This window comes from Diadema antillarum, unplaced genomic scaffold, assembly GCF_040938485.1.
Source record: "Diadema antillarum isolate AM-2024a unplaced genomic scaffold, OU_Dant_1.0 seq00001951_RagTag, whole genome shotgun sequence".
In the NCBI taxonomy this organism is placed as follows: Eukaryota; Metazoa; Echinodermata; class Echinoidea; order Diadematoida; family Diadematidae; genus Diadema; species Diadema antillarum.
In genome coordinates, this window is record NW_027272611.1 from 191,060 (window position 1) to 218,460 (window position 27,401).

General features: G+C 39.3%; 1 protein-coding gene across 1 annotated transcript; it reads right to left on the reverse strand.

Moving 5' to 3' along the window:
* Positions 1-997: 997 nt before the first annotated feature.
* Positions 998-25,018, reverse strand: LOC139713350 (ribose-phosphate pyrophosphokinase 2). The gene is made up of 7 exons (XM_071625092.1): positions 24,634-25,018; positions 19,587-19,770; positions 17,149-17,247; positions 7,512-7,636; positions 6,670-6,843; positions 2,365-2,524; positions 998-1,715 (listed from the first exon to the last, which is right to left on the reverse strand). Exons 1-7 carry the CDS (start codon positions 24,813-24,815, stop codon positions 1,623-1,625), a joined length of 1,017 nt encoding a protein of 338 aa, XP_071481193.1. The 5' UTR covers positions 24,816-25,018; the 3' UTR covers positions 998-1,622.
* Between the last annotated feature and the right edge of the window lie 2,383 nt (positions 25,019-27,401).

Genomic DNA, 27,401 nt, shown 5'->3' on the forward strand with positions numbered 1-27,401 from the left:
ACTGTAAATTTTTGTCATAGCTTTGAGCAGTAGTTCACTCATACCTGAAAGGTACCCCATTGTGCGGTGATTTCAGTGTCAGCAAAGCTAGTGCCGAAGTACTTTCTATGTCAGACGCTTTTGTCAGATTTACAAAAGTTGTATTCCAAGCAGGCAAACCTCTCAAGAGATGTAATTTTTTGACTTTACAGTCCCCTTAACATGATGCTAAACATAAACACAAAAGACAGATAAAAGGATATCAGAAGTACTGTGTATGAGCTATCATAATGATATCATTATGATATTATCATATTTTGCTTTTGCAATCAGCAGGCTCACAGAAAACACAACTTGTATGAAATGAAGCCACTGTATCAAACTTTGACTGTCCTACAAACAGCTAGCAATGATGCCTCTACCAGATAACATCCAATACATCAAAATTTTTTTTTTCAGTTTTTTGAAGATCTTCCAAGGTTTTTGCATCATTTTCAACATAATTCATCATTTTTTTTTTTTCTCAATGTGATAATTTGTACGCAGATGGCAAATATGAGCACATGCAGAAAGAAGCAAGAGCCAAGTAGTTTTTCATGTGTCTGAATAAAACGTGTTAATAATTTACAAAATCACTACACAATCAAAAGGATATCTGTGACCCTGCTGTTGGACAAAAATTCTCCATGCAATTTCTATGCAAATTTGCTGGCTTTCTTCAAGAATAAAACTATAAAGAAAAATAATGAAGAATGTTTATGACCCTCAGAAGGAAATCTGACATGTAAACATATCAAAAAAGACATATGAACACAGCAGGTACTGCAATTATGACTTTTGTGCCTGGATGACTGGGATCGGATGCCTCCAACTTCTGACACAATCATTTTGCCCTGCCCATAGTATTGATCATGACCTTACACCTTCTTGAGGACTGACCTTTTACCTAATTTTACATAGGAAATGCCCTTTCTTTGAAATAATTGCCTATTTGTGTCTAACTCTCCTACCAAAATCATGATAAGAAGATCTTAGGACAGAGAGACAGACAGACAAACCCTCTGAGACGGAGGCCTATTACTTCAGTCAACTTTTCAGCTACAGTATACTAAGTGCTATTCACCCACCAAAATCCTCTAGAAAGGCTTGTGCTACACAACAAAATGATATAAATAATCAAAGAAAGTAAATGGTAAGTCTAAAAAATGCTGATGATGATGGCGATGGTGGATGCAAGAAACACAAATTCAAGGAGCATAGAACATTACTAAAATGTCGTTGAAGGAGTCTAGTTTTTATCTACCCTGAGGGAGCTGTATCTAGAATTGGCTCTGAGAAAATATCAAATTTAAATATTTCAAAGCAATGCAGGGCAATGAAATGCATATGATACTGCAGATACTACAGCTTATATCCTTTATCAGCCATCTTAAGCATTTGTTTTTTCCTTTCTACGGCACAATAAACTGTGCTCATGACAACTGTAAAATACAGCCAGCTGGGATGAACACAAAGTCAACTCATCCATACAACTGGAACAAAATATAATTCATGGACATATTTCATACAGACACAATGATGGTTTAACTGGTTGGTACTTTTCATCTATTTACATCGAAACTTAATAAGAAGCCGGTGCACCACTAAAGCGGCACATGACTGAAGAGATACGAGACCGACTCGCCGTTGTGCGTCCTGCGGATGGCTTCTGCGAGCATCATTGAAATGTCGATGACCTGTGAGGAAAGAGAGAAGGTCAAAGAGGCGTGAATTGAAGAATATCTCGGTCAAGGGGGCATTGAATGTAAGTTTTCAATGGCAAAGAGTGGAACACATACTTGATAGCTTCCCCCAACACAACAAACAAAGCATGAGCATCAAAAAAATCTCTTGACATTACCATATGAACAGAGTTTACTCAAAGGCAATAGGCATATTTTAACCAAGGTCTCACTCATTCCATAGCATATGTTATGACAGCAAATCTGGCCAGAATAGAGACTTTTTTCAGCAATTACATGTACAATCAGAAAGCATGATTCTCGCCATTATCATTACACCTGCTACTGCAGCAAGGTTGGCTACGACAGCAATGTTATGTGAAGTGAAATGGAATGGAACATAGAACTGTAATTCTCTATACCACTATACATAGCAGGAAGATTAATTAGGCTACATGCTAACATCAATGACTCCATCACTGTGAAAAAGTATGAAAACCTTAAACCACAACAAATTTACACGTAATAAATCATCTCCTTTCTTGAACGGGCAAAGGACCGACTTATTGAGCCATATTTCAGCATTTATTCTAAATGGGACATAAAACAAAGAAGCTCGCTTGGTTACAGCCCAGGACTGAAACCACATCCCTGCAACACTCACTGCAATCTTGCTGCTCTGTTTACACTTGTCTTCCTGGGGAATGGTATTCGTGACGACGACCTTCTCAAAGCAGGCGTTGTTGATGCGCGAGATGGCGGGGCCCGAAAAGATGCCGTGGGTCAGGATTGCATATACCTTGATGGCACCGGCGTCCTTTAACCTGGAGGGCAAAGCAAAGGTGGAGATGCTTGGTTACCCTTTAAACATAGATACGTCACATTCAAATTTTCCACACAAGGCTGTGCATCACACACTACCCAAAAGTCGCATGAATCAATTTCATGGTAGGTACAAAAATTATACCATAATATCATATGTATTTCAAATAAAGTTGCTTTCATGTATATTGTGCAATCCTAACTTGGACTAAAACAAAAATTTGAATATTCTAACTCCCGGAAGTTTATTAACCCCACCTATGACCTTTGACCTTGTGGTGACCTTCAACTTCCTAAGGGACATTTACCAGCCAAGTTTGGTTACAAACGGACATAGGGATCAAAAGTTAGGAGCCATAATCGAAACGCGCTGTAAAAACTTAACATTGGGCCCTAAAAGTTTGTTGACCCCTGTCTGTGACCTTTGACCTTGTGATGAACTTCCACTCCCCAAGGGACATCTACCTTCCAAGTTTGGTCACGAACGGACATAGGGATCAAAAGTTATGAGCCGTAATCGAAAAGCGCCAAAAAAACTTAACATTGGGCCCTAAAAGTTTGTTGACCCCCGTCTGTGACCTCTGACCTTATGGTGACCTTCAACTCCCCAAGGGACATCTACCATCCAAGTTTGGCCACAAACGGCCAAAGGGATCAAAAGTTATGAGCCATAATCGAAACGCGCCGTGAAAACTTAACCTGTTCCGTACGGGAACCTGGTGGTCTGTGTATTAAGTCTATGGGGATTTCAGAATTCAGTATGGAACGGGTTAACATTGGGCCCTAAAGTTCATTGACCCCTGCCTGTGACCTTTGACCTTGAGATGACCTTCATGTTTGGTTAAAGGTGCATAGTCCCGGTAGTGTAGAGGGCGCTGTTGATGATACTGCCGATCACCGTTAGCATTGACACGAAGATTACCGAAGTTGAGCTGTCATCAAGAGTAAAGTGCGTAGGTGTTAGCTAAGTTTTCTCTGCGCATCGCGCAGCCTGTAGTAATGCCAGGGTGCGTGCTTATGTGCTTGTTATTATGACATCACAAAAGAAGTTTGCTAAAGCTGTCATCCCCCTTAGCCGAATCATGAGCCGAACTGTGATCCTGTAGTAATGCCAGGGTGCGTGCTTATGTGCTTGTTATTATGACATCACAAAAGAAGTTTGCTAAAGCTGTCATCCCCCTCAGCCGAATCATGAGCCGAACTGTGATCCTGTAGTAATGCCAGGGTGCGTGCTTATGTGCTTGTTATTATGACATCACAAAAGAAGTTTGCTAAAGCTGTCATCCCCCTCAGCCGAATCATGAGCCGAACTGTGATCGGACCACTGACTACAGTGAATCGGACTTCTTTGGACTCGGGGAAGTGGGCCACAGCGTAAGCGCCAAAGAGGAGTCGATAGCGTAGGTCTCTATAGGAAACTTGCGCCGTGCACCCGCCTACGCATTTGACTAAAACACCGGGACCATGCACCTTTAAATGTGTAACTTTATATAACCACTCTTCCCTCCAAGTTTGATTGACATTGAAGTCTTCTGTAGAGAGTTATTCAAGTTTTTGTAGCGTAACAGACGCCGCAGGCAATCCCTTGGTCTCCCCTCACCTCTGGTGGGCTCAACAAAAACATGTTGGCAGCTGGCAGTTTGTCATTTCACACTTTCAGTGTACAGTTTTTTGGGTTTCTTTTTTCTATTTGTTTGTCTGTTTGCTTGTTTGTTTGTTTTTTGCCTGCTTGCCTACAACTGTTGGAAATCGATAACTGTGTTTTTCTTACTGCCTGCCCTTAGCAGCTTGTAAACATCACATTTGCTCACAGCCTGCCTCACAGAAAAAGGCTCTGAAGTACTGGACTCCATTCACCACACTCTTTTCACTCACAAATTTCACAGGAGCTTAACACTGAGACCAGACCAGCAGGTTGGGAACTTGTGCTTGAATAATGTAAAAGTGGATATTTTAGCACTAGCAATTTTTTTTTTTTTTTTTTTTTTTTGGGTGCTCGGCCGAGTAAGATGAATTTCAGGTGTTTTTAATTTTGTGAACTTAAGACATCAATTAGTGGAACATTATAACAAGAAAACATATTCGTGTGCTTTTATTTTTGCACTAGTTTCTGGTTGCCCGTAATTAGCAAAATTTACTTTTACAGTATAAGACACATCCAAGATTTTGGGTATTTACCAACCTGGAGAAAAGTGTGTTACCACTCACATGACTTCACACCACAGGGTTTGGCCAATTCTGTTGAGTTCTAAGTTGAGGTTGTAGCATGTTCTTATTTTTGTCCGTGATTTAGCCACAGGTATTATGACGTATGTACCTGTATTTAAGTTTTATGCGCATTCTATTATTAAGTAATAATGAGCGCTGCGCTATTTGAGGCGTGCCTCTTTGTGCGTTGTCTGAGCGCATTGCGCTCAAGTTTTAGTATTGTTATGTCGTTGCTAAGACGTGAGATTCTATTAACGCATTGTCTTGCGGACATTTTTTTAAGAAAGAGATAGATATCTTGTTTCATATACACACACTCACTCACTTACTTACTTACTTACTTACTTACTGGTCAATATTCAAGGCAGGAGATGATCCTATAATTTCCCGATATTTTTATTTATTGTGGAGAGAGCTTGCCACCGTTTTTTTTCCTTCAGAGACACTTACATTTCGGACTTTGTTGTTCATCATCACGCGATTTCTTTGATCTTATTACGGAGAGAGCTTGCCACCGTTTTTCCTTCAGAGACACTTTCATTTCGGACTTTGTTGTTCATCATCGCGCGATTTCTTTGATCTGTCTGGCAACATCTCATTTCATCTCATCTCTTCTGCGAACATCTCATCTCATCTCTTCTGCAACATCTCATCTCACCTCACCTCATCTGATATCATCTCATCTCATCTAATCTCATCTCATCGTTTCCTGACTATTTCTGAACTCTCCCTCATCACTATCTTGTTTTCTTTGGAACTGTTACATCACTATCGCTATTTCAACTGTTGCATCGCTACCTGTTGCATCGTTACCGGATCGCTACCGTTTATCGCCGCGCACTGTCTCCTATCTGCAACGTAGTTATTCCAAGGACATTTATTTCTCATCAGAGCCTGATCTCTCCTGGCCACCCGTTCATATATAGATCTATTTAATAATATTTTCAATTATAAAAGATTAACATTCAATTGCTTTATTTTTAGGGGTTATTATTAGAGCATTCCTACAGTGTAAAGTGATCTATGTAAGGTTTTAATTAGATGAGTTTATATTGAAGTTCTCAGAGAGTGTAAAACGTGGTCTCTTATTTTTATTAGATTTATTTTGAATCTTAATACAATTATTAAGTACTCAATTTTTGTCATTGTTTACAAACATATATAATTTCAAGTTCAGGTTTAAAAATCCACTGGAGAATCTGATATTTTATTGTTTTCATAATAAAAGAACATAATCGATTATTCAATTAATTCCTTTGTTTACATTTGTTGATATTTGTGTTGTCCCAACCGATTACTTTTTATTTTTGGAGGTTAAACACGAAAGAATATTTATTAATATACTGGATAGTTTAAAATCCTCCACAAGGTATTTACTGATGAAACAGTCGCCCTCACATTTAATTCTGTAGAGTGAATGAATTGCTTTTAGCAGTTTTGTGCTAGAAGTAGGTTTTCTCCAATCTGATGTCTGCTGCGGTTGCTACTGTTTGTCTTTCTCACAGCCATGACTAATTCTGCAGTAGAGGTGCTCACATAAAACATGGTTACAACAAATCTTGTTGCAACAAAATAAAAATTCAGGTCCCAAAACTGTTATCACTAAAGTCTATGGTGTGTTATTCCATTCCACTATAACAAATTTTGATAGAACGGAAGAATACTGCCAGTCCCTAAGACAATCCCAAAGGTGACTGTGATGCAGTCACCTGTATCACAATGCATACTCTGCTGTAGTGTGTATGTGTGTGTGTGTGTGTTTAGGCTGTGGTATCCTTCAATAGGTCCAAATGATATCGTTAAGGCTCACTTAGTACATGGTTTCAAATCAAAATGAGGGGGAAGAAAAAATAAAAGGAACATTATCATCACACTGTGCGGTGCTTGCAATGGGAAGATACTCCTGCTATTCCCAATAGACATATCTGTCACAGCTTACTTCTCGGCTGCGTGACAGATTGTGCCACATGTGTCTGCCATGTCATCGACCAGGATGGCCACGCGGTCCTTGACGTCGCCGACAAGGACCATGGAGGCGACTTCGTTGGCCTTCTTGCGCTCCTTGTGGATGAGGGCAAACTCCACGTTGAGTCTGTCTGCGATGGATGTCACCCTAGTGGAGTCAAGCAAAAAGAAGATTGTCAAGAAAAAGAAGATTGTCTCTATCTTAACAGTGCTTTTGATCTTTGGAACATTGTCTTGGGGCCATGCTTCTGACAAAAGCAGGGTCAAAGACAAACACCCCCCCCCCCCTGCTCCTGAGGGCCTCAATGTAGAATGCAAACATAAATTCAAATTTTATTCCTTCTACACACTATCCAGGTAACTGACTCTTCTCAAGCAGATATTTTCTAAAAGAGGTACAAGTGTTAAACTTGACAATTTGCTCTTCCCCAAAATGTATTTATCTTCTTGTGTCATTTTAATGAACCCAGGGAGATGTTTATAATTTACTAAACACAATTAAACATGATGGATAAATGTATAGTGTGAATAAACATGTGTCCATGAATTTATGAACATGTTTCATCAGATAAGACTCTGACTGAGGAATTCTGAGGTGGATGAAATACCAAGATTTTCTTTTTTTCTATTGACAGATAGCTGAAAATGCTCTCACTGGTTTTCATGGGTGAGATGTCAGACTAGGAGATAAGCCTACTTATGAAATGGAGGGCTTGGAGGCAAAATATCTACCGGTAATCAAACTTCATCACCATTTGAATCAATGGACAAGACTTGTTCTATGGTCTCTGGAGATACCTTAACTTCTTCTTTTACCTTTTTGCACCACCTGCATCCGGTGAGACGATGATACTGTTCCCCCACTCCGGGATGTTCTCCTTAATCCATTTCAGAACTGCCGGTTCTGCGTACAGATTGTCCACGGGGATGTCAAAGAACCCCTGGAGTGATAAAAACGAGACAGACCAGCAAAGTGTAAGAGCATGGGAACCTTCAAAGAACTGTACACCATTGGCTCCCTTCACAGAAGATGCCAGCACTGCGTAGCCGAATCAAGGACATTATCTTTTAGTGATCGTGAATTCTGTAATCTCATTGGTCAATTAACCACTTAATATATCCCGTATTACGTGGATATGACGTCATGATACTGTATTACACAGCCAGCTGCGCGTGTACCAAAGACGCTTATAGGAAAGTGCGCGCTAATCCTGTACAAAACAAATGGACAGCGCACGGTCCTCAAGCGTATTGCGCACATAACCTGAGACCACTAGACGCTTGATAAACAACAGCAACTTATATCTATCTGGCTACTGCACTGCAGTATCTTATGGCGTGTACGTACATGCGCGCATCGCATGCAGTAATCAGCTCGCGAGACGTAACGTATAGGGGCAATTCCACGGTAACTGACGTTACACGTAAGGATTTTCATGAAATTGTTTACCTTGTAGTTTTGTGAATGAAAGCACCTTGGGCTTGCAATTAGCATTGATGAATAAGTTCATGAGAATGAAGAAATAGGTGGAAAGTTTTTCTCTCAAACTGCATTTCTTATCACATAGCAAGTGAAAATGTGTCGGTAACTGACGTTACGGAAAAAGGACATGGGAAATTATGGTGTAGATGTAAATGGAAATATCTCATGTCCCTGACTTTTAGCCTTTATGTGTTTAATATGGCAATACACCTAGGTTCTTAGGAACAGGTGTGCAAAATAATGTGCACTTTAGTTGTCTCCTTTTACCACCATGCCAATTTCAGTGAAGGCATGACGGTAACTGACGTTACGTAACTGACGTTACGCTTACATTTGCCATAGGGTTTACACATGCAAAATCATGATTGGGAATAGCTATGTGATATTTCATAATTCTGACCATTCAGAATGATTTGGTTGATATGGAGTCATACCTTGGTTCATCAGTCATAAATACACAATGAAATGAAACAGTAGTCCATTTTCTTTGTGTTCTATGAAAACTTAAAGGTAAACATGTCAGTAACTGACGTTACGTAACTGACGTTACACATACTTTGCCGTGGGGTTTACAGAGAACTAATTTATTTAACGGGTTATTATACTGCTGCAATGTACCAGTGACAATCCCAGGCAACTACAGCAACAAATTAAATCAAAATCTAAAGACACAAATGATATTGGGTGGGCCCTTAGGGGGCACCCCCCCCCCCATGCCATAGCACAGTTGGGTAAAAATAATGTAAATGCACAAGAGGATATTTCTTGACATTTGTCTGAAGATTTAATTTTTATTCAACATTTATGATTACACAGAGCCATTAATAGATTAAGCAGTTCCAAGTATAAATATATTGACATGACTAAGGGCTTTTTTGTTTGTTTGTTTGTTTGTTTTTTAATGAACAGGAAAGTTTTTATCTACATAGAGTGCTCCACCCATAATACCTTGTAGTACTACACAAAACATGGATACTTTTGTGCTTGAAAAAAATATCAAAATATCTTCCAGGTCATGAGGAAAAAACATGTATCAACTCATAAATATGCATAAATATGTATGAAATCAATTGTGATATATTTCTCCTTCTTTTCTTTATTTTACTCCTGATGATCTCCATCAATTGATTTAAATGAAAAGTGTCACACTTTTAATATTTCTCTGTGAAGAAGAAAAATAAATGCTTTTTTGGTCAAAAGAGCATTATTGTTTTATTCCTAGCTTGAAGTAATTTAACTGTTTTTCTTTTCCTTTTCACTGATATATCACGGCTTGCAAATACATTCGAGATACCAAGAAATCGGACTTTGCAACGAAAGAATACTAAAATCAATATAAAAAACTCTTCCTGTTCATAATTATTATGTGTTGTATTACAAAATGTCCCTGCATGAATAGAATAAAGTAATCAACAAATACACACTGTATGAATTTTTTTTTTTCAAACCCTATAATCCTCTCTCACTTTGAGCAACATCAGTGTTAAGTTTCAAACAATGAGTACATGCCTTACGTACCATAATACAAGATGAGCCATGTTAACTACACCACATATTTAAGTGCAAGAGAAGAAATATCTGTTTGTGCATTTGCCTTGAGGTAGAAACTTGACTAAGCTTCCTGAAAAAAAAAGAAAAATGCCAGCAAAAGCAGACATTGGTGAAGATTGTTAAACTGTTGGTATACAGCTGTGCAGAAGTTTTTTTTTTTTTTTTTTTTTTTTTTTTAGAAAATGTGGTTAACATGCAATCATGTCACTGATTAGGCCTACAAACTTTGGTAGCTTTATCATCGCGTAGGACTGGGAATGTACTAATTTGAGTGCATATACTGCATGTGGCAAACTAAACTTCCAGATGATTTAACCTTAAACTTGTGCTGAATCAAAAATCGAAAGCTCAAGCCCCCCCCCCCCAAAAAAAAAGAGATAATCATGGTAAATGAATGAATAAATGAATTTAGAAATAAAATTTAAAAAAAAATATCCATGGACATACCATAGTAATGACATCATTTCCTATGAAAGGGATTGCTGCTCTTTGTTGTAAGTTGACTTCCAGATGTATTGAAATGGCCAAAAGTAAAAAAATTTGCCTCAGTTATAATTACTGTCATGGTAACTGACGTTACATACTCGTGTATGACATTTCGGTAACTGACGTTACACATTTTGTAGTGTTCATTTTGACTCTCCAGTATGCCAAGTATCCTTATTTCTGGTATTAAAATAAAGGCATATGGGCATACATTAGAAATCCCAAGTTACATCATACAGCTCACTTCCTTTGATGAATAAACTTAAAAATTCCTTGTTTTTGGTAACTGACGTTACATCCATCATTATCAAAGTAATTAATAGTTTTTATCAAATTCTTTAAAGCTACCAGCTTTTTTTTCTATCGTGTGGTAAAAGACTTCTCTGGTAACTGCATACATATGAAAGATTGTTGTTTAGAGTACTAATAAAGTGGATATACAGAGAGTAAGTTATGCGACAATACACTCTTTTCACCATTGAGTTATAGGCATATTTTGGCAGCCATTTTGAAAATCAAAATGGCCGCTTTTATTGAAAAACATAATGATTCTTAAAACTTCAACTCAAGTACTGTCTGAAAATGTATGGTGTTTGAAACAAATATCATTTTGAATTTTTGGCACCTGTGTCCTAGTTACCGTGGAATTGCCCATAGGCCTAAGTCAACATGGTCATGGCTGACAGCCGGCGATTTCAACATCACTCACGAGGGGAAATCAGCGAGAAGAAGGTTAGCACTTACACTAAAAGATAAAATCGTTACCCCCTGCTTGTTCTTACGAAATACGGGAAATATCTACGGTCTGGTGCCATATTCCATTCGGCCTTCGGCCTCATGGAATATGGCACCAGACCGTAGATATTTGCCCGTATTTCGTGAACAAGCAGGGGATAACTAATAATATTACAGGAATCAAAGATGGGTATTAAAAACATTGCCTAAAAGAGTGACATGAATCAAAACCTCCCTGCTTACATTCAAATTATGATAGCTGTGTTACCAAGTAATTTCCGAAGGATGTGGTCTTCAGAATATAAATGGAAAACATAAAATATGCACTCTAATGTATTAAAATGCTGATCCTTTCAGTGAGGGAACTCCTAATATTCTACCATTTAATGGAGCACTGTTTTCTTCTTCCTTACATATTAAACTTTAGTGCTTTTTTAACCTCATTCAGAAACTTATGGCTCCTTTCAATCTTGCCTAACATAAACAAACACACATAAACAAACAAAAAAGACACACACAAACACAGACACACACACACACACACACACACACAAAGTCATTTGAAGAGGGAGCTAAAGAGAGAAAAGTTGTTACCATGTATGCAAAATATGAGTCTTTTTTTCTTCACTAAATGAAATGAACAACACGTGAGAATGAAGCATCACACGACGATGGGCACGACACTGCAGGCCACACTGTGTAGTCCCACAAACTGTGTCCCACTGCCAGTTGGCAAGTATTTACTCTTTACTGCGGCAAGCAGAAGCCTTCTATCTGGAATATGTCAGAAAATAGCCATCATAACCACGGAAATTGAATTTCTCGCCTCTTGTGTCTAGTTTTTGTGTCTAGTTTTGTCATTATTTTGAGACATTCTTGAGGGACGAGTAGTGTTTTCAAGTCAAAATGTGACCTAATTAAGAAGGGCTGTAGTCCCACTGTGTAGCGAAAAGAACACATTAGGCGCATTTCACATACATCTTTACTGCACTTAGGCAGTGTTCCTGCGGTGTTCCAATCAAAAAGTCAGGCCTGTAATGGCACAGTTGACATGAGGGTCATACTGTATTGACTCAATCCTGGCCTGGGACACTATTAAGGAAGTTTGGCATCGCAATTAATCTGATACTATCAGTAACCAGTCAAAGTGTCATTTAGCCTTCTTTAACACTTTAACAAACTCCATCAAAAGCATCTTGTTAAAGCAGCTTATCAGGAAGCGTACTCAATGTATACTGGGAGAAACTGTCATTTTATTTTCCCTCAGACACTGGGCCTCATTTTAAAAGGACTGACAGTTTTACAATAGCAAGCTGATACTGGTACGTCCAGTGCCCTGTTTTATGAAGAGTTATAATTGATTATAGTTTATTTCTATGGTAAGTCTATGGCAGCCTATATGGTGAAATTTATTATCGATTATATCTTTTGATAAAATGGGGCCCAGGACTATGAAGTCACACCACTGCCCCTGAATTTATAGACAAAATAAGAAATCTGAAATCATTTATATTTCGATGAAACCAATGTAAAGCAAATAAAAAAAAATAATAAACACATCTATACAGATGTGAATCACCTCTCGCATTCATTCCTACAGAACAATTTACATTTAGCAGTATAAAGGGAATGTTTGTTTTACGTTGACATCTTCTCCAGCACAGCCCTCCACTGAACACCAGTAAGTGTGCATTCATTTTTCAAAATCCATCCCAACCCCTGAAGTGCATAACACGTCACAAAAAACAGATCGTGAGCAAATGTACACCAGGTACTTGCAGCATTCAAACATAACATGTGATAATATTGGCAAGCCATGTGACTGCTACATCTAGCTCATGTGCAGACCACCAGCCAAAATGTCTCATAGTCTCTGTACTCTAGACCTTTTCTTTTGTTTTTACTCTCACAAAGTTATCTTCTAGGACAGTTCTCAAACCGATAGTCATCTATACATGTACAGTACCATCGTGAAATCCACATTCTTGTCAGAAAGCATTTGCCATTTATTGTGGTACATTAATGCTCTGAAACTTATTCACAAATAGCTCAAAGCAAATAAAATTGCCAGACAGAGGTGTGTGGTATAAGGTTGCGTGTGCCCCTCCTTGTGTAGCAAGGGGGAAAATCAGAGAGAAATATTGCCCAGACAGACATCTGCGTGCTCTCTGTTGTTTAAGTGAGGCCAGCTGTCAAAAAGGATTGCAGATGTTTAGCAAATACTATATAGTGTTTTATCTTTAGCATCCAACATAAAAAAAGTACAAAATGCATTTACATTTATTTGTCATCTGATTTTTTTCCTTTTTTTTTATTAACAGAGAACTCCATTTAGCATTGATCTGGTGAGGAGCAATATGGTAGCAATGTACGTTTACTAAAATATTACAAGAAGAGAATTCAAGCGACAAGCTGCCAGATGATCTTGCAATTATGTATAAAATTTAATTTGTGCTTCAGATGAACAGCTCAAGTTCTGATGCAACAGCATAGAATAATAGAAGGCATATTTGTACTTTGTTCAAAACACTTCTAGCTCTAGGCAGTGCAGGTCGAAAGAATAAAGCATGATGCAATATCACATAGATCAATCAATACCAGCTAGTTCTACTCCAGTTGGAGAAAAGTTTGCGGTAATCAAATGGCATACAATTTACATACATTCAAAGAAGGGAATGATATTTTCAGCGCAAATTGAAACATTTGTGTGTGTGTGTGTGTGTGTGTGTGTGTGGGTGCAATAAAATGCTAAAACTGCTCTTGAAAGCGAAATTTCCTGACAACTATGATATGTGCCTGAGGAAAGCAGCATGGAATAAAATTTGGTTTCACACTGCACACATGAGGTGCAAAGGCTGTGCTGTACATGTTATTGGATTGTTATCAATGGTGCAAAAATGAATACAACAAAAAACACAGGAATGTGCCATTGGCAACATAGTCTGACTAACCTATCAAGTAAGGCTAGAAGATATTATAAAATGGGTTCAAGAATGTAGCCAATAGGAAGCGCTGAAATGAGTCACGTAGGCGTTGTTTACTTTAGTACCATTGCACTGCGTGTGTTATCCTATGGTAAATTGCCGATCGTCTGTGCGCGCGGCTCCTTTGAATTGCATGCAATGCTTATATGCAAAGGTTGATATCGCGAAATCGATTGCCAGCAAAACGAACGAAAAAATGGCTGCCTCCAGCTCAGATCCGTTGCAGGCACAGTTTGAACTGTTGAATGACGAGGATAATTGTGAAATTGGGTTTACCAAGACTTCATTGACGGATATTTCCCGTGAAAATTTGGATCAGCTACTGTCAATCAAGAAAGGAGGACGGTACGTCGTACAGCAAACGTAGTATTCAGACAATCAGGTATGCAGTCCAGTACAGTAGTTAGTAGCCCGACCAGACGCTGTTACTACGCTACGCGAAAACAGCCACATATCTACGTACAGCGACTGGGCTGTGTATAGTTAAGTAGTCAGTAGATTCTACAGTAACGTTACTTACAGTGTTAGATCTACTGTTAGTAGTATTCAGACAATCAGGTATGCAGTACAGTATAGTGTTAGATCTACTGTTGCAGGTGAAGAACATAATCGTCATGATCATGGAACAGAGTCAGAGGAAATGTCAATTTCTATTCACAGTTCTCAGACTCGGAGTCTCCGTAAGACAGAACTCGCCTCATGTTCGTACACCTCACTTCCATTGCCACAACTGTGAGCTTGAGGTGCATTTCCACAACACAATGACATTGGAACTTGTACATGAGTTGGTGTTTAGTCTTCACTTCCCTTCACTGTTCATCTTGAATTTGGTCGACGTTTGACTTCTGAGCTTTATAAAGGTAGAAGTGAAAAATAACTCATAGACCCATTTTATAAAACAAATGATGCACAGGATTATTGCGCCTCGTGCATGTTGCACCATTGTCAATACTCTCGAGTGCGCCGCACCTTCACTAACGCACTCTATCCTGTGCATCATTTGTATAATAGATGATGACTTTAATTGTCGGAAAAAACCCTCCAGCAATGTTCAGATTTCAAGGTCTGATTTGCCATTTGGGGGAGGCTTTAAGATTACATACTGCAAAACATACCACATAACTGTAGATACTGCATATGCCATACATTTAGTGAGTCATAGATCGGTTACACACGAGAGAAAATGTGTAACTTGAATCATCATTGTAATGATGATTGCAATTCGTCTTTAGAATTATCGGACCTTACACACGCTCGCTCGAAAACTGTGATTAGAATTCAAATTCTCGAGCTAAGGCGCTACGTAATCCTTGGTGACTTGTCAATCAAAACGTACGATCGAGTGCATGCATGCGGCACGCGTATTATCTACGGAAGTGCTTGAAAGGTCACGTAAGCTCCGCCCCTCAAAAGATGTTTTGGAGGTCAAGCATTACACACGCAAATTTCGCACCGTAATTCGAGTGAAACTTCACTGGAATTCACCTCCAGACTAGAATTTGAATTCGTGATTGTAATTAGCATTCGTGATTCTAATTTGCTTCCACACGTGCTAAAAATTTGTCATTAGAATTATTTTTCACTGGAATCATCATTCAAATGACGAATTTTTGACCGTGTGTAACCGCTCTAAGTTTTTGCGAATCTGGACATCCCAACAATTTTGCAAGTGGTTAAGTTTGCGATCATGGAGTACAGTAATGAACAGAGAAATTATGTATGCGTGCATGGTGCAGTCATGTTGGGATCAGAGTTAATATTTTACTGTGTTGCTAACTTTGCATTTAGTACCCAGCTCAAGAAATTCACCAAAATAAAACCTTGTGAAATATACATTGTATGGTGTACACAGTAATCTACACTGTAGATTGGCTCTCCAATAACACAAGGTGGACTGCATCCCACTGTAGAAAGCATTCCTAATGGTTTTCTCCTTGTCCACCTCACTTTAGTTACTGGTATATCTCATTTGCAGGGCCATTAGATTTTCCACTTGCGTTTCCCCATTTAGCCACAGTAAAACACAGGTAACAAGCTTCATTTGGACCCAAGTATCTTGTGAGTGATGCAGCACAGAGTATGGCATTCGTCTGGATTGTCAGCCTTCAGTGTGCAGTTCTGTCAACACTCACAGCCCACACTGGTATTCTGTTTCTTGCATATGATACTAGCGTGACATTATGGGAATATTAAAAAGTTTCTGTTAATAAAATGTAAAATGGTGTTTAAAGTAGTAAACACTACAGGAATATACAGTATAAGAATAGGAAAGCCGAAACAAGCCTCTTGGAACAAGTATGCAAAATAGTCAAATTAGATAGCATTGGCTGCATGGAATTGACTAATGGAAATGAAGGATTTTTCAATATTTCAAAAACAAACATGACCAACAATAAGTTGCAATGTGACTGCAAATGAGAAATTTGATGGAAATAATTGATACTTGACAAATTAAGCAAGTTCTATCTGAAGGTGAGAGGAGATGTTACTTGGCTTAAAAACAAGCACAATATTGTATTTGTTGTTGACGGCAAAAAGCACATCCATTTCTACATCCAGGCTCCTTTCTTTATTTGTTCATTCTTTATCTCGGTCTTTTCCTTGTCTTATTAATGCCCTGTCCTCCTGTCCCTACCTTGTTCCTCTCCTGTCCCTGTCTTGTCCCTCTCTTATCAATGTCCTGTCCTTCTCCTGTCCCTGTCTTGCCCCACTCTTACCAATGCCTTGTCCCTGCCTTCCCCTGTCTTGTCCCTCTCTTACCGATGCCTTGTCCCTGACTTCCCGTCTTGTCCCTCTCTTACCAATGCCTTGTCCCTCTCTTACCAATGCCTTGTCCCTGCCTTCCCCTGTCTTGTCCCTCTCTCATCAATGCCCTGTCCTCCTCCTGTCCCTGTCTTGTCCCACTCTTACCAATGCCTTGTCCCTCTCCTGTCCCTGCCTTTTCCCTCTCTTGTCAATGCCATTCTTCTGTCCCTGTCTTGCCCCTCTCTAGTCAATCCACTGTCCCTCTACAGTCAACATTCTTGTATTTCACCTGTTAGTTTTATGGAACCTCCCCTGTCAGGGGTCCTTTCCCGGTCCCTGTTGCTGTTCCCGATCCTGGTCATCTCCATCATATGTCCTTGTCCCTACACCCCATACCTGTCCGTAATCCTTATTGTTGTTCCTCCCTGTCCCTGGCTCAAGCTTTCCCTCCCCCCTCTTTCAATCTCACCTGGATTTGTGATGCGTGAAGGTCCATTGTGATGATGTGGTCAGCTCCAGCCACTGACAGCATGTTGGCCACCAGCTTGGCTGAGATTGGTGCCCGGCTCTGATTACCAACACAGATTTAGGAGAGTAATAATGAGATCAGAAGAAGGTATAAGTTTCATGTGATGCATCATAAAAACACAAATACTGTAACAGAGTTCTGTCAGGATGAGTTCCCTTGTATGTCATCTCTTTACTCAGTTTATATTTATTAACCCCTTTATGATACCACATGATAGTGATTTACAATATTTTTTTTTTCAGATCATTTCCTTTTCACTCTCAGCCATTTCAACATTTGCAATACTGGATTGAATGACAAAACTTTGTTTTTTTAACTTATATATTTCCAAACCTACAAAATGATAAAAAGATTTGTATATATCACAGGCCTCGAATTACCCGGGAGGCAAAAAACAATTTGCCGCAATGCCCTATCTACTTGCCGCAATGCCTCTCTCAAAATTACCATGCTTACTGCAACTTTTCCTTGCTGCCCTTAAAGAATTTAGAGAGAGAGTGCCCCTAAAACCAAAAATTGCCTGTCCCTAAAACAGGCAAAATTTGAGGCTTGATATCACATATGAAAAAGGTGAAGGATGAAGGAATTGACATCATCTGTCTTCTATCCAGGGCATAACCCAACAATGCTTTTAATTTTACAAATCTGAGCTGTACTGTTCTACTTAATACTGGTGTTCCTCGTGTGAACATGAAGCTATGAAAACAAATCAAAATCATTATCAAATGCTTCAATAAAGTGAAAATTTTCCAATAGCAATATGTCACAAATCTTTTGGAAAATGGTTTGCTGGCATGGTGATATCTGTCCAAAGTTATCTCTGTGGTGACAGCTTACTTGTCAAAACTATGTATATTTGAATGTTTCTTAATCAACATTAATTTCATGATATACAGCTCAGCAAGCAACTATCAAAACTGAGCAACATAATTTCAAACTGTGCCTTTAAGACCTTTCATACATCATATATTGTTATTGTAGCTTGCACAAATGAGGAACTTGCTTCATGTACTTGCGTCACACCTCTGCTATACTGAGAGAGAAGGGCTACAGGTAACTAGCATCCCCTTGCACTCTGTCGTCCGAAACAAACACATAAAACCACTCGTACATCACTGTCGCCCTCTGATTATCAGACGACCAATCATGACACCACATTGGTGTCTGTGCATCTACTTCAAAGGCTGACAGACAGTCCTCCGTGTACCTGTCTCGGTGATGACACATTTTTCATCTCTTGGCGTCATCACTCACCATACTTTGTTGCTGCCTATAGACAGCACTCTCTAATTGAAAAACATCTATGATCAGAACACATTCTTTCATCACATATAGCCCTGACATAATCAAGGTTACCCAACAGTGAAGATATCTACTGTTTAGAATTCCAGAGGGGAGAGCTGAATTTCGGAAAGTCAAGAGAAGTTCTGACATTGTCCATAATCATTCACGTTCCATGAATTTATTACATTTTTCCCCCAGCCATGCAGAAGAAGGAGAGCAGGCTTTTTCCTTTGTCAACTTTCAATCTTCGCAACATGTACGAATGTAAGTCAGTTTTCTGTCTAGGAGTTCAAACACGCTTTTGTTCTCAAAAGTTAGCATTCACACTCTGATAGCTTCCAGTCACACATACATTGTACATACAATACATAATATCAATTATCTCCATTGTCTGTTCTAGAATTGTACTTCATCACTACAATCTTACTGTAAAACCAAAAATTTTCATGTTCATGAAATTTTCGAAAAATTTTACAAGAAGCCAAGATTCACCAAAGTTCTTGTCCACGAAAAAGGCCGTCAGCCACAATATGCAAAAATTTCATGCTGCGAATATTTCAAGTTTTAATGTATTTCAAAACCTGCCCACCCAGGGAACTGCCCCTACAATGGATACTTGTGTGCCTCATAACATAGCTTTTAAAGGGAAATGAAAACCAAACATACCTGTGAATTGAGAGAGTGCATTAACATTTCATGTAGCAGAGCATATCAGTGAAAGTTTGAGGAAAATCAAACAATTTGTTCAAAAGTGAAGAATTTTTACAGTTTTGGTTGTTAACGGCCATACAGGATGAGAAGACTAAGTACTACAATCTGTGATGTCATGTATGAAGTAACGATATAAAGAAAGGTTTTAACAATTCTTTTTTTTTTTTCTTGAAAAGTATACACACCCTCAACTTATGTTAAGGGTAACATTATTCCCACTGCTTTCTGAAAGAGGTTTAAGTCAGGCGCTCTTTCATTATAAACGCTAGAAGAGTGAAAATATCTTGGAAATAAATATGTATTCCTGTATTTTGACTGATCTGATTGGAATGATGTATTTTGAATTGGAAAAAAAAAATGAATTGTAACTCAAAGCGACCAACCTTGTCCTTCTTGTCCTGGCGGGCGTAGGGAAAGAGAGGGATAACTGCTGTGACTCGAGAGGAGGAGGCAATCTTGCAGGCGTTGATCATGATCAACATTTCCATCAGGTTGTCGTTGATGTCGCCACAGCCGCTTTGGACGATGTAGACATCCTCCCCACGTACACTCTCACCAATCTCCACACTGAAAGGTGAAAAGCACAGTAAATACTAATATTTTATCAGTAGTAGTAGCACTCGTGTAAGTTGGTGGCATGACATTAACTCCAACAACAATTGCTCCAGTCTTATTTTCTCCATGGACTTAAGAGTTGGGGTTAGGGTTGTGATAGGGTTTTAGATATAGTTTGATGTGATGGTTAGGGTTACAATTGTATGTTTGTGGGTAGAATTTGTTTGTTTTAGCATGCAGATATTTCATGGGAGCAATTGTCGCAAGAGCAAATGTCATGGAACCATGTTGTGGCTCCAAGTTGTAAGGGGCAAAGGTGTGTATGGTAAAAGCATCTGCACAGACTCCAACCCCAAGCACCTTCTGATCTGGAGATTCTCCAGCCCGAAACCCCTAGAAAACGGCAGACTCCAAGTTGATGTGTGCGAAGCGCGAAGATCCTATAGGTTCTAGATGCTCTCTGGTGCTAACTAAGGCTTATTTTTTCAACATACGATAGCAATAAGTAAGAAATCCTTTCCAACGGGAGACACAGAGCCAGGGCGGGAGAAATTAAATCTCAAGCGGGAGAACAGGAGATTTTGCAAATATGGGTTTTTCGGCGGGAGATCTCCCGTCGAAAACGGGAGAGTTGAAGTCTCTGCATCTGCTCCTGTGAGCTGGTTGACTAACATACAGGGTATTAAAAAAAAGATACACATTACTTCTACATGCCTGAATGGGCATTCAAACAAATGCTCCATATCAATTTTTTTTTTTCATGTAAGTGCCCATTCAGTTTACTTGCCCAATGATAATTTTAGTTGCCCAGGTCAAGAAGACAATTGAGTTTGGGACACCTTAGCAGTTTGAATACACCTTGAAGGCAGTTTCAAAAATGCAGAAAGGAAACTAGGAGGTAACAGAAAAGCTACATGTAGGCATGAAATATTTTTGACATGTCAGAGGCGCTGGGGGAGTGAAGCAATTGAGTGTGGGGTGGTGTGCCCCCCCCCCCCCACCACCCCCATTGGGAGCTTTAAAGCCTTTTTGAACTATAAATCATGTTGTCATAAATAGGAACCGGTATGCAAATAAATGCATACATGTATGATTCGTTTGAGGAAACCCACCCGGTGTGAAGCTTCCACAGAAAGAAGACTCATGATGCTCAAGACTAAGAAATAAAGTTGGTGCTTAATGATTCTGCATAAAAATTTTGGCGGTAATGTACAACTGTATCTAAGCTTTCTTGCTGTTTTGCGTCACTGAATGGTGCGTGTGATGTTGACTGTCACCATGTGATCTGGTGCACTCTTAATATAATTTTTGGCTCTGACTTTTTGGCTTCTGATTTTAAAAATGATATTGTCTCAAAAGGTTGTTAGTGTTTGTTTACTTCTTTTTGTGAGGTGTGGAGAAAGGCATGTACAGTACAGTACATGTTGATGTATTACTGTGAGCATTAGAAAGACGTCCAAGGTGTGATTCTTGCACCTGATTTGTGACTCTTGGTACAATGTATACAAAGGTCTAAAATGTACAGTTTGTAATACATGGAGGTTAGGTTTGGGGACTTTTGTTGTTGTTGCAAAAACATAAGTTAACTAGATATTATTTACAATGTAATTTGACACAAACAATGATTCTTTGATGCAGTTTGTCAATTAAACATATGCAATTCTGAAATTCAACAAAATTTAAGAAAAAACAAGTTGAAGTATTTCATAAGGATTAGATCTAGATTCTATTATACAACAAACCAAATAAGACATTAAAGTAGAAACATTTTTCTTGCAAGCTAACAAAGTGGTCAGTATGATAAATGAAAACAAACAGACAAACAAGGCAAACAACAAGCGATGTCTCGCCTGCATGCAAATTGTATGCTGCAGTTTGAGATCATAGTGTTTTTCAATGTAAGTTCATTGAACTTTTGACCTCTGACCTTGTCTGACTTCACCAATATTCAGATGTGACCAGCATCTTTAGGTGATGTACCTGTGCTGTAAGTTTTATGGTCATAGCTCAAAAGAAGTGGAAAGTTACATTGTATCGAGAGCACACAATACATGACGCTTTAAAAATCAGGGAAATTTCATTGACATTTTGACTTTTGAGGTTGTCAGACTTCACCCATAATATGTGCTGTAAAACAAGGAATGTTCACATGTTCAGAACCTGCAAATATGTTTTTGAACCTCTTAGCGTGAAAAATTAATCACACAAAAATATGGACGTTTAGGCTGAGGCTCTACAGTATTTGAACTTGACCGGCATTTTTAGGTTATGTAAATTGTTCTACCCGTGGTGTGAGTTTGGTGGTCGTAGGTCGATTCATTAGCGAACATACAGGGACACAGACAGAGACCAGTGATGTGGGGTAGCCTGACCAGACCACTGTGCGAGTCTTGACATATACTAGTGTTTAAACGTTGTAAACGATCGTCGCTTTTGACTGCAAAATCACATAAAATGTCTTTTATTTTGTTTGATTTTAACAGTAAGATGATTTTTACCACTCACCTACATCATATTTTGCTGATGGTTGAGTTGAATTTGGGGTTTTGTTGGTATCCAGACCTTATTGTTGAATTTTTCGGAGTAGATTGTGCGATGATTCACAAAATCAACGAACTACCCAAACACTCAACCGGAAGCACCATGGTAACATTTTACGTACGCCCGTGCGTTTTGTGTGTTACGTAATGCACTTGTCAATGTAATGACGCACCCCACTACCCCCGGACATGGGTGCGTCATGGTCATTTTTTGACTGACCACACGGGGTTTTTGACGGACACCACAGTCACTTTTTTGACGGACATAACGCTGCAAGTGACGAACACCACAGTCACTTTTTTGACGGACAACACGTTGAAAGTGACGCACACCTCGGTCACTTTTGTGACGGACATCCTCGGTACATTTGACGCACCCCCGTAAATACTGAAACGATTTTTGCATACGTTTTATTCAAGCAATTTCATTTTCTTTTGGTTCTAACACGTAATTTGTAAAAGTTTCGGCAAGTTTCCCTTACCATGTAAGCACCGTATTGTCATTCACCGCACATCACGCTGCTGCTACGATATTCCGAACAGTAGTATGTACATGTGTATTCTGTGCATGCAATCCATACATGACAATCACACCCAATCACATGTGTGCAGAATGCGCTGTGCGTGCGCGGCCATTGCTAGTGCGGTGGATGCATACTGCTGCAGCGCAGGTAGGTACACACCAGTACCACGCCACGGCATTCATATTCCCGCTCGAGTACTGCGTAACTACAGCCTAGTCGCGGTACGTAGAGATTCGCACAGCGTCGCGCGCGCGTCTGGCCAGCTGGTCGGGCTATCCCGCGAGCAGAGAATAGCATGCGGCAGGCAGTTCTTCTGCTGCCGTTTCGACAGGAAAGATTGAACTAAGTTGTTACATCGCTGAACAGTCCCTGGTTTGAGATTGAGTATGCATGATTTCATGAGTTTGTTGGAGGGAAAATCTAAGGAGAAAGGGTGGCTTTTAAATTCTTTGTTTGCCAGATTCTGGCAAGCATTTTTTCCTCTTATTCCAAAACGCTTCCCGACTTTGATTTTCACTTGCCGCGGGAAAGCGCTCACTGTAATTTCACTCGCGGTACGTGTATCCGGTGCGGTAGCGTGCAAAAATGCGTGCAGTTTTCCATAGCCAAGTAACGTACCATGACGCACCCCTCGGTTCAAAATAATGCGTGTTATTTTCCATAGCCAAGTGACGTACCATGACGCACCCCTCGGTCAAAATTTTGACCGACAATGATGGGATTTTGACGCACCCCTCGGTCAAAAATTTGACGGACAAAGCTGGTAAAATGACGAACACCTGGGTCACAAATTTGACGGACCAAACGAGGAAATGACGCACCCATGTCCGGGGGTAGTGGGGTGAGTCATTACATTGACAAGTGCATAAAGCTTGTCGTCTGCTACGTACATGTATTTCCGCACGTGCTGCTCTCATGATCTGACCTTTGCTGCATCACTTCGCTCCGACAAGGTCATGACCTAGTCGGGGCGACTAGGTCATACAAATTTTTCCGACTCGCTACTTTGTAGTATACGAGAGTGATTGCCATTCAAATAACACGCAGAAGATGAGGAGTGCAGCAATATGGATGCTTACAGACCTGATTTTAATCACAGATTTCGATGGGTTTTTGACATAATTTTTTTTTTTAAATCACGTACCGATTATTGAATGAATATCATAGACCATGGGGATTCCTTATAGTTTTCTACAATATTCATGAAGGAAACGTACACCCACTGCTGAAAATTACGTCTACAAGAGGGTATTACTTAGCCGTGCAGCCGCTTCGCGACAGCGGCTGCATGTAGTTATGTCAAATGTGGGGTATTAATAACATATATGGGGTTCACATGCTCCTTGATGAAGTGCCAAACTAGAGTAAAATATTTATGGAACAAGTTAAATTCCAACAAATCCATGTCCTGCATGAAAATCATTCAAACTTGATAATCTCTAATGAACTTCTTCTCTTGTTGGCATGGTTGGTACACGTTTATAGTCAATGAAACATTTACTAACAATTTCATTTTCAACAATAAACATGACCATGAAAACTGACATGACCATGAAGTGATGAATATTGCCATGAAAGACTAGAGTCAGCTGATGATTGATGGGGATAGTCACTCAACTCAAGCTCAACAAACATGGTTCATGTTAATCATGACGGAGATAGAATAAGAAGTAAATTTAAATTTATTTTAGAATCTATCACTAAGTAGTATCAGTATCAGAATAAGCTTACCAAGCTTGATGGATTTACACAGATCTAACTACAGTACAAGAAAGATGAAAATAAAACATTGGCAAACCTGAAGAACTTACCAAGTTTCCTGATTGCTGAATTTCTTTGTGACAACTTTGCCAAGGTCGTAGCCCAAACGACTTGCAATTTTCTGGGCCAAATCCTGGTGAGAAGAACCACTAAAAACTTTGATGTTCGGCATTTTGGGAGGCTGATGTAACGGCTCTGCACAAATCCCTTCGGAAATGAGAATATCTACCATATGATCGGCGCGGAAAGATAAGAAACTGTCAAATCTCGTCTACCGTTCACAAGCACAAAGAGATGTTTATGATATGATAGCGCCTCCGTGTGTGCAACAACATCGACCATGTGTGTGCTCCTCATGTATGTACAATGCATACATGCGGCGCCGGCGACGACTCGCTGTGACCTACTATGGCGAATCTGGCACACGCTGTAATAGCGAACCGTCACGTCTCACGGGCGGAGCAGCGCGGGCAAAAGCATGGGGTAAACGCCGGCGATATCAAATTCAAGTTATGTGTGCTGTCGCTGTGTATGTTGGCTTTCGTCGTACGCATGAATGCGTGCCAGAAGCGCGCGTTTTCACGTCAGTGACTCGCGCGAAATCCAGCTTCAAAACTTAATAAAAGTTGTTTCACTTCTTTAAAGAAATATTTTATTTTTAGTATTATTGAAATTTTTACAAATTATAAACAATTTTTGGTTATGAATAATTTATAAAAATCATAACAGCTAAGACAATATATTTTTATCTTTACGCAAAGGGGACCTATAATAATTATTTGTGAATAAGGATACGCAACTTCGAGCTCGCCCTTTGTGATAAACCAAGATTTCTCCCAGCATGAACTGACAGCCTCGATGTTTCCTATACCACTCGAACAGGATGATGCACGGAAGAAGAAGGATTTATAGTCCTTCTTCCTAATCCTGATGCTGTTTCCAGTTTGGAATTATTTCTGACATGCTAAGTGTAGGGAAAAGAGAATGCAGAAATTTAGTGAAATCCTGTGTGGATAGTTTTGGTACAATCAGACCATCAAGTAAAAAAATTCTTATTCGTTTTTAATTCCACGTGAAGAGTTTGTTTGCAAAAACCGATAAGTCCATATTTGCCAAATGGAGATATTTGCGATTAAAGGTCAAGAAAAACAGAGAGAATAATAAGAAAATTTTTGCTTCTTTTGACCATAACTTCAAAAATTTATCTTTATATGTATTGACCGATATATCATTTAAAAGGTATGATTTTGTGCTTTATGACAGAGACCGTACTTCAAAATCTTCAAAAATGGACTTATCGATTTTTGCGAACAAACTCTTCACGTGCTACCATCTTTATAGATGGGAACTCTGCACAAATCCGTGATAGCATGGTACGAGGATAATAAAGAAACTAATGGTATGTAAGCAGAAATTTTGCAAATTCCTAATTTGTCAAAGTTACACGTTCCCAGATGTACAGGTTGATAATAAATTCCCTTGCCCTCTATTGACCGATTCTGTAACGCGTTATGTGTATTTTTGGCATGGGCAGCGCCATTACGCGGTGTCTTAGCCGACCCCCCCCCCCCCCTTCCCACTCCCCACCTCTCTCCCTACATTAACACGCGCGCAGAATGAAAAACTGATGCATGGTTGCTTTAGCCAATGGGCGTCTCGTACTGAGTGCGCGAATGCTTGCTTAGTGCGTGAACCTCTGTTACAAGTGCGCGATAAACATGTTGCCCGGGGGGTGGGGGAGAGCAAGGGGGGCGGGGGGGGGGGGTCGGCTGAGACACCTCATGGCTGCGCCCAGTGCCATAAAATGTCTGCTGCCCTCAACGAACCCGAATCGGTCAATAGATGATCAAGTTGGTCGAGAGCGTTTTTGATGTCGACTGATCCTAAAATGCATTTTGATTTTTTTTTATCCATTTTATTGTTTGATTATTTGCATGAATGAAACTGATGTGTGCAAGCTGCAATGATGCTGTCACATTTTGACACATGCCAATAAATGGTGAATAGAATAATAATAATTCAGAGAACAGGAACGTTTCCAACTCTCTTTCTCCCCGCTTTCCCTTCCTCCCCCTCTCTCATTGTTTGAAGTTCGCAGTATATCAACAACAGCAACATGTAGGTAAATGATCAATGAGTACATGAATAAATTACACGAATGCAAAAATACATGAATGGATACAATAGTATAGGTTTGCACATAAGTCAAGTTAAACAAAATTAAGATACACATATATGTTAACATTGAACTAAACTGATTTTCCGGCAATAGAACATATTACATGACGTATAGAACAAAATTAATGAAGAGTTTGTTCACAAAAACCGATAAGTCCATATTTGCCAAATGGAGATACTTGCGATTAATGGTCAAGAAAAATAAAGAGAATAATAAGACAATTTTTGCTTCTTTTGACCATAACTTGAAAAATGTACCTTTATATTATGTAGTGACCAATAAATCATTTAATAGGTATTATTTTGTACTTTATGACAGAGACTGTACTTCAAAATCTTCAAAAATGGACTTATCGCCACGGGTTTTTGCGAACAAACTCTTCAAATACAAAATCAGAAAATGAAAAAGAAAGAAAAAGAAGAGAAAGAGAAACGTGCACTAAAATTCAAACATACAAGAAAAATCATGAACGGGTACAGCTTACATTAATCTCCGAAATTATGTTCCCCAGCCCAAATAAAGAAAGTTGGGATTGAAGGGGAGCTGTGAATGACCCTAGTCCCATGCAACCATTGGCACTATCATGTATACTTTTCATTACCCTCCTCCCCGGTCCATGAAAAACAACAAGATAATACA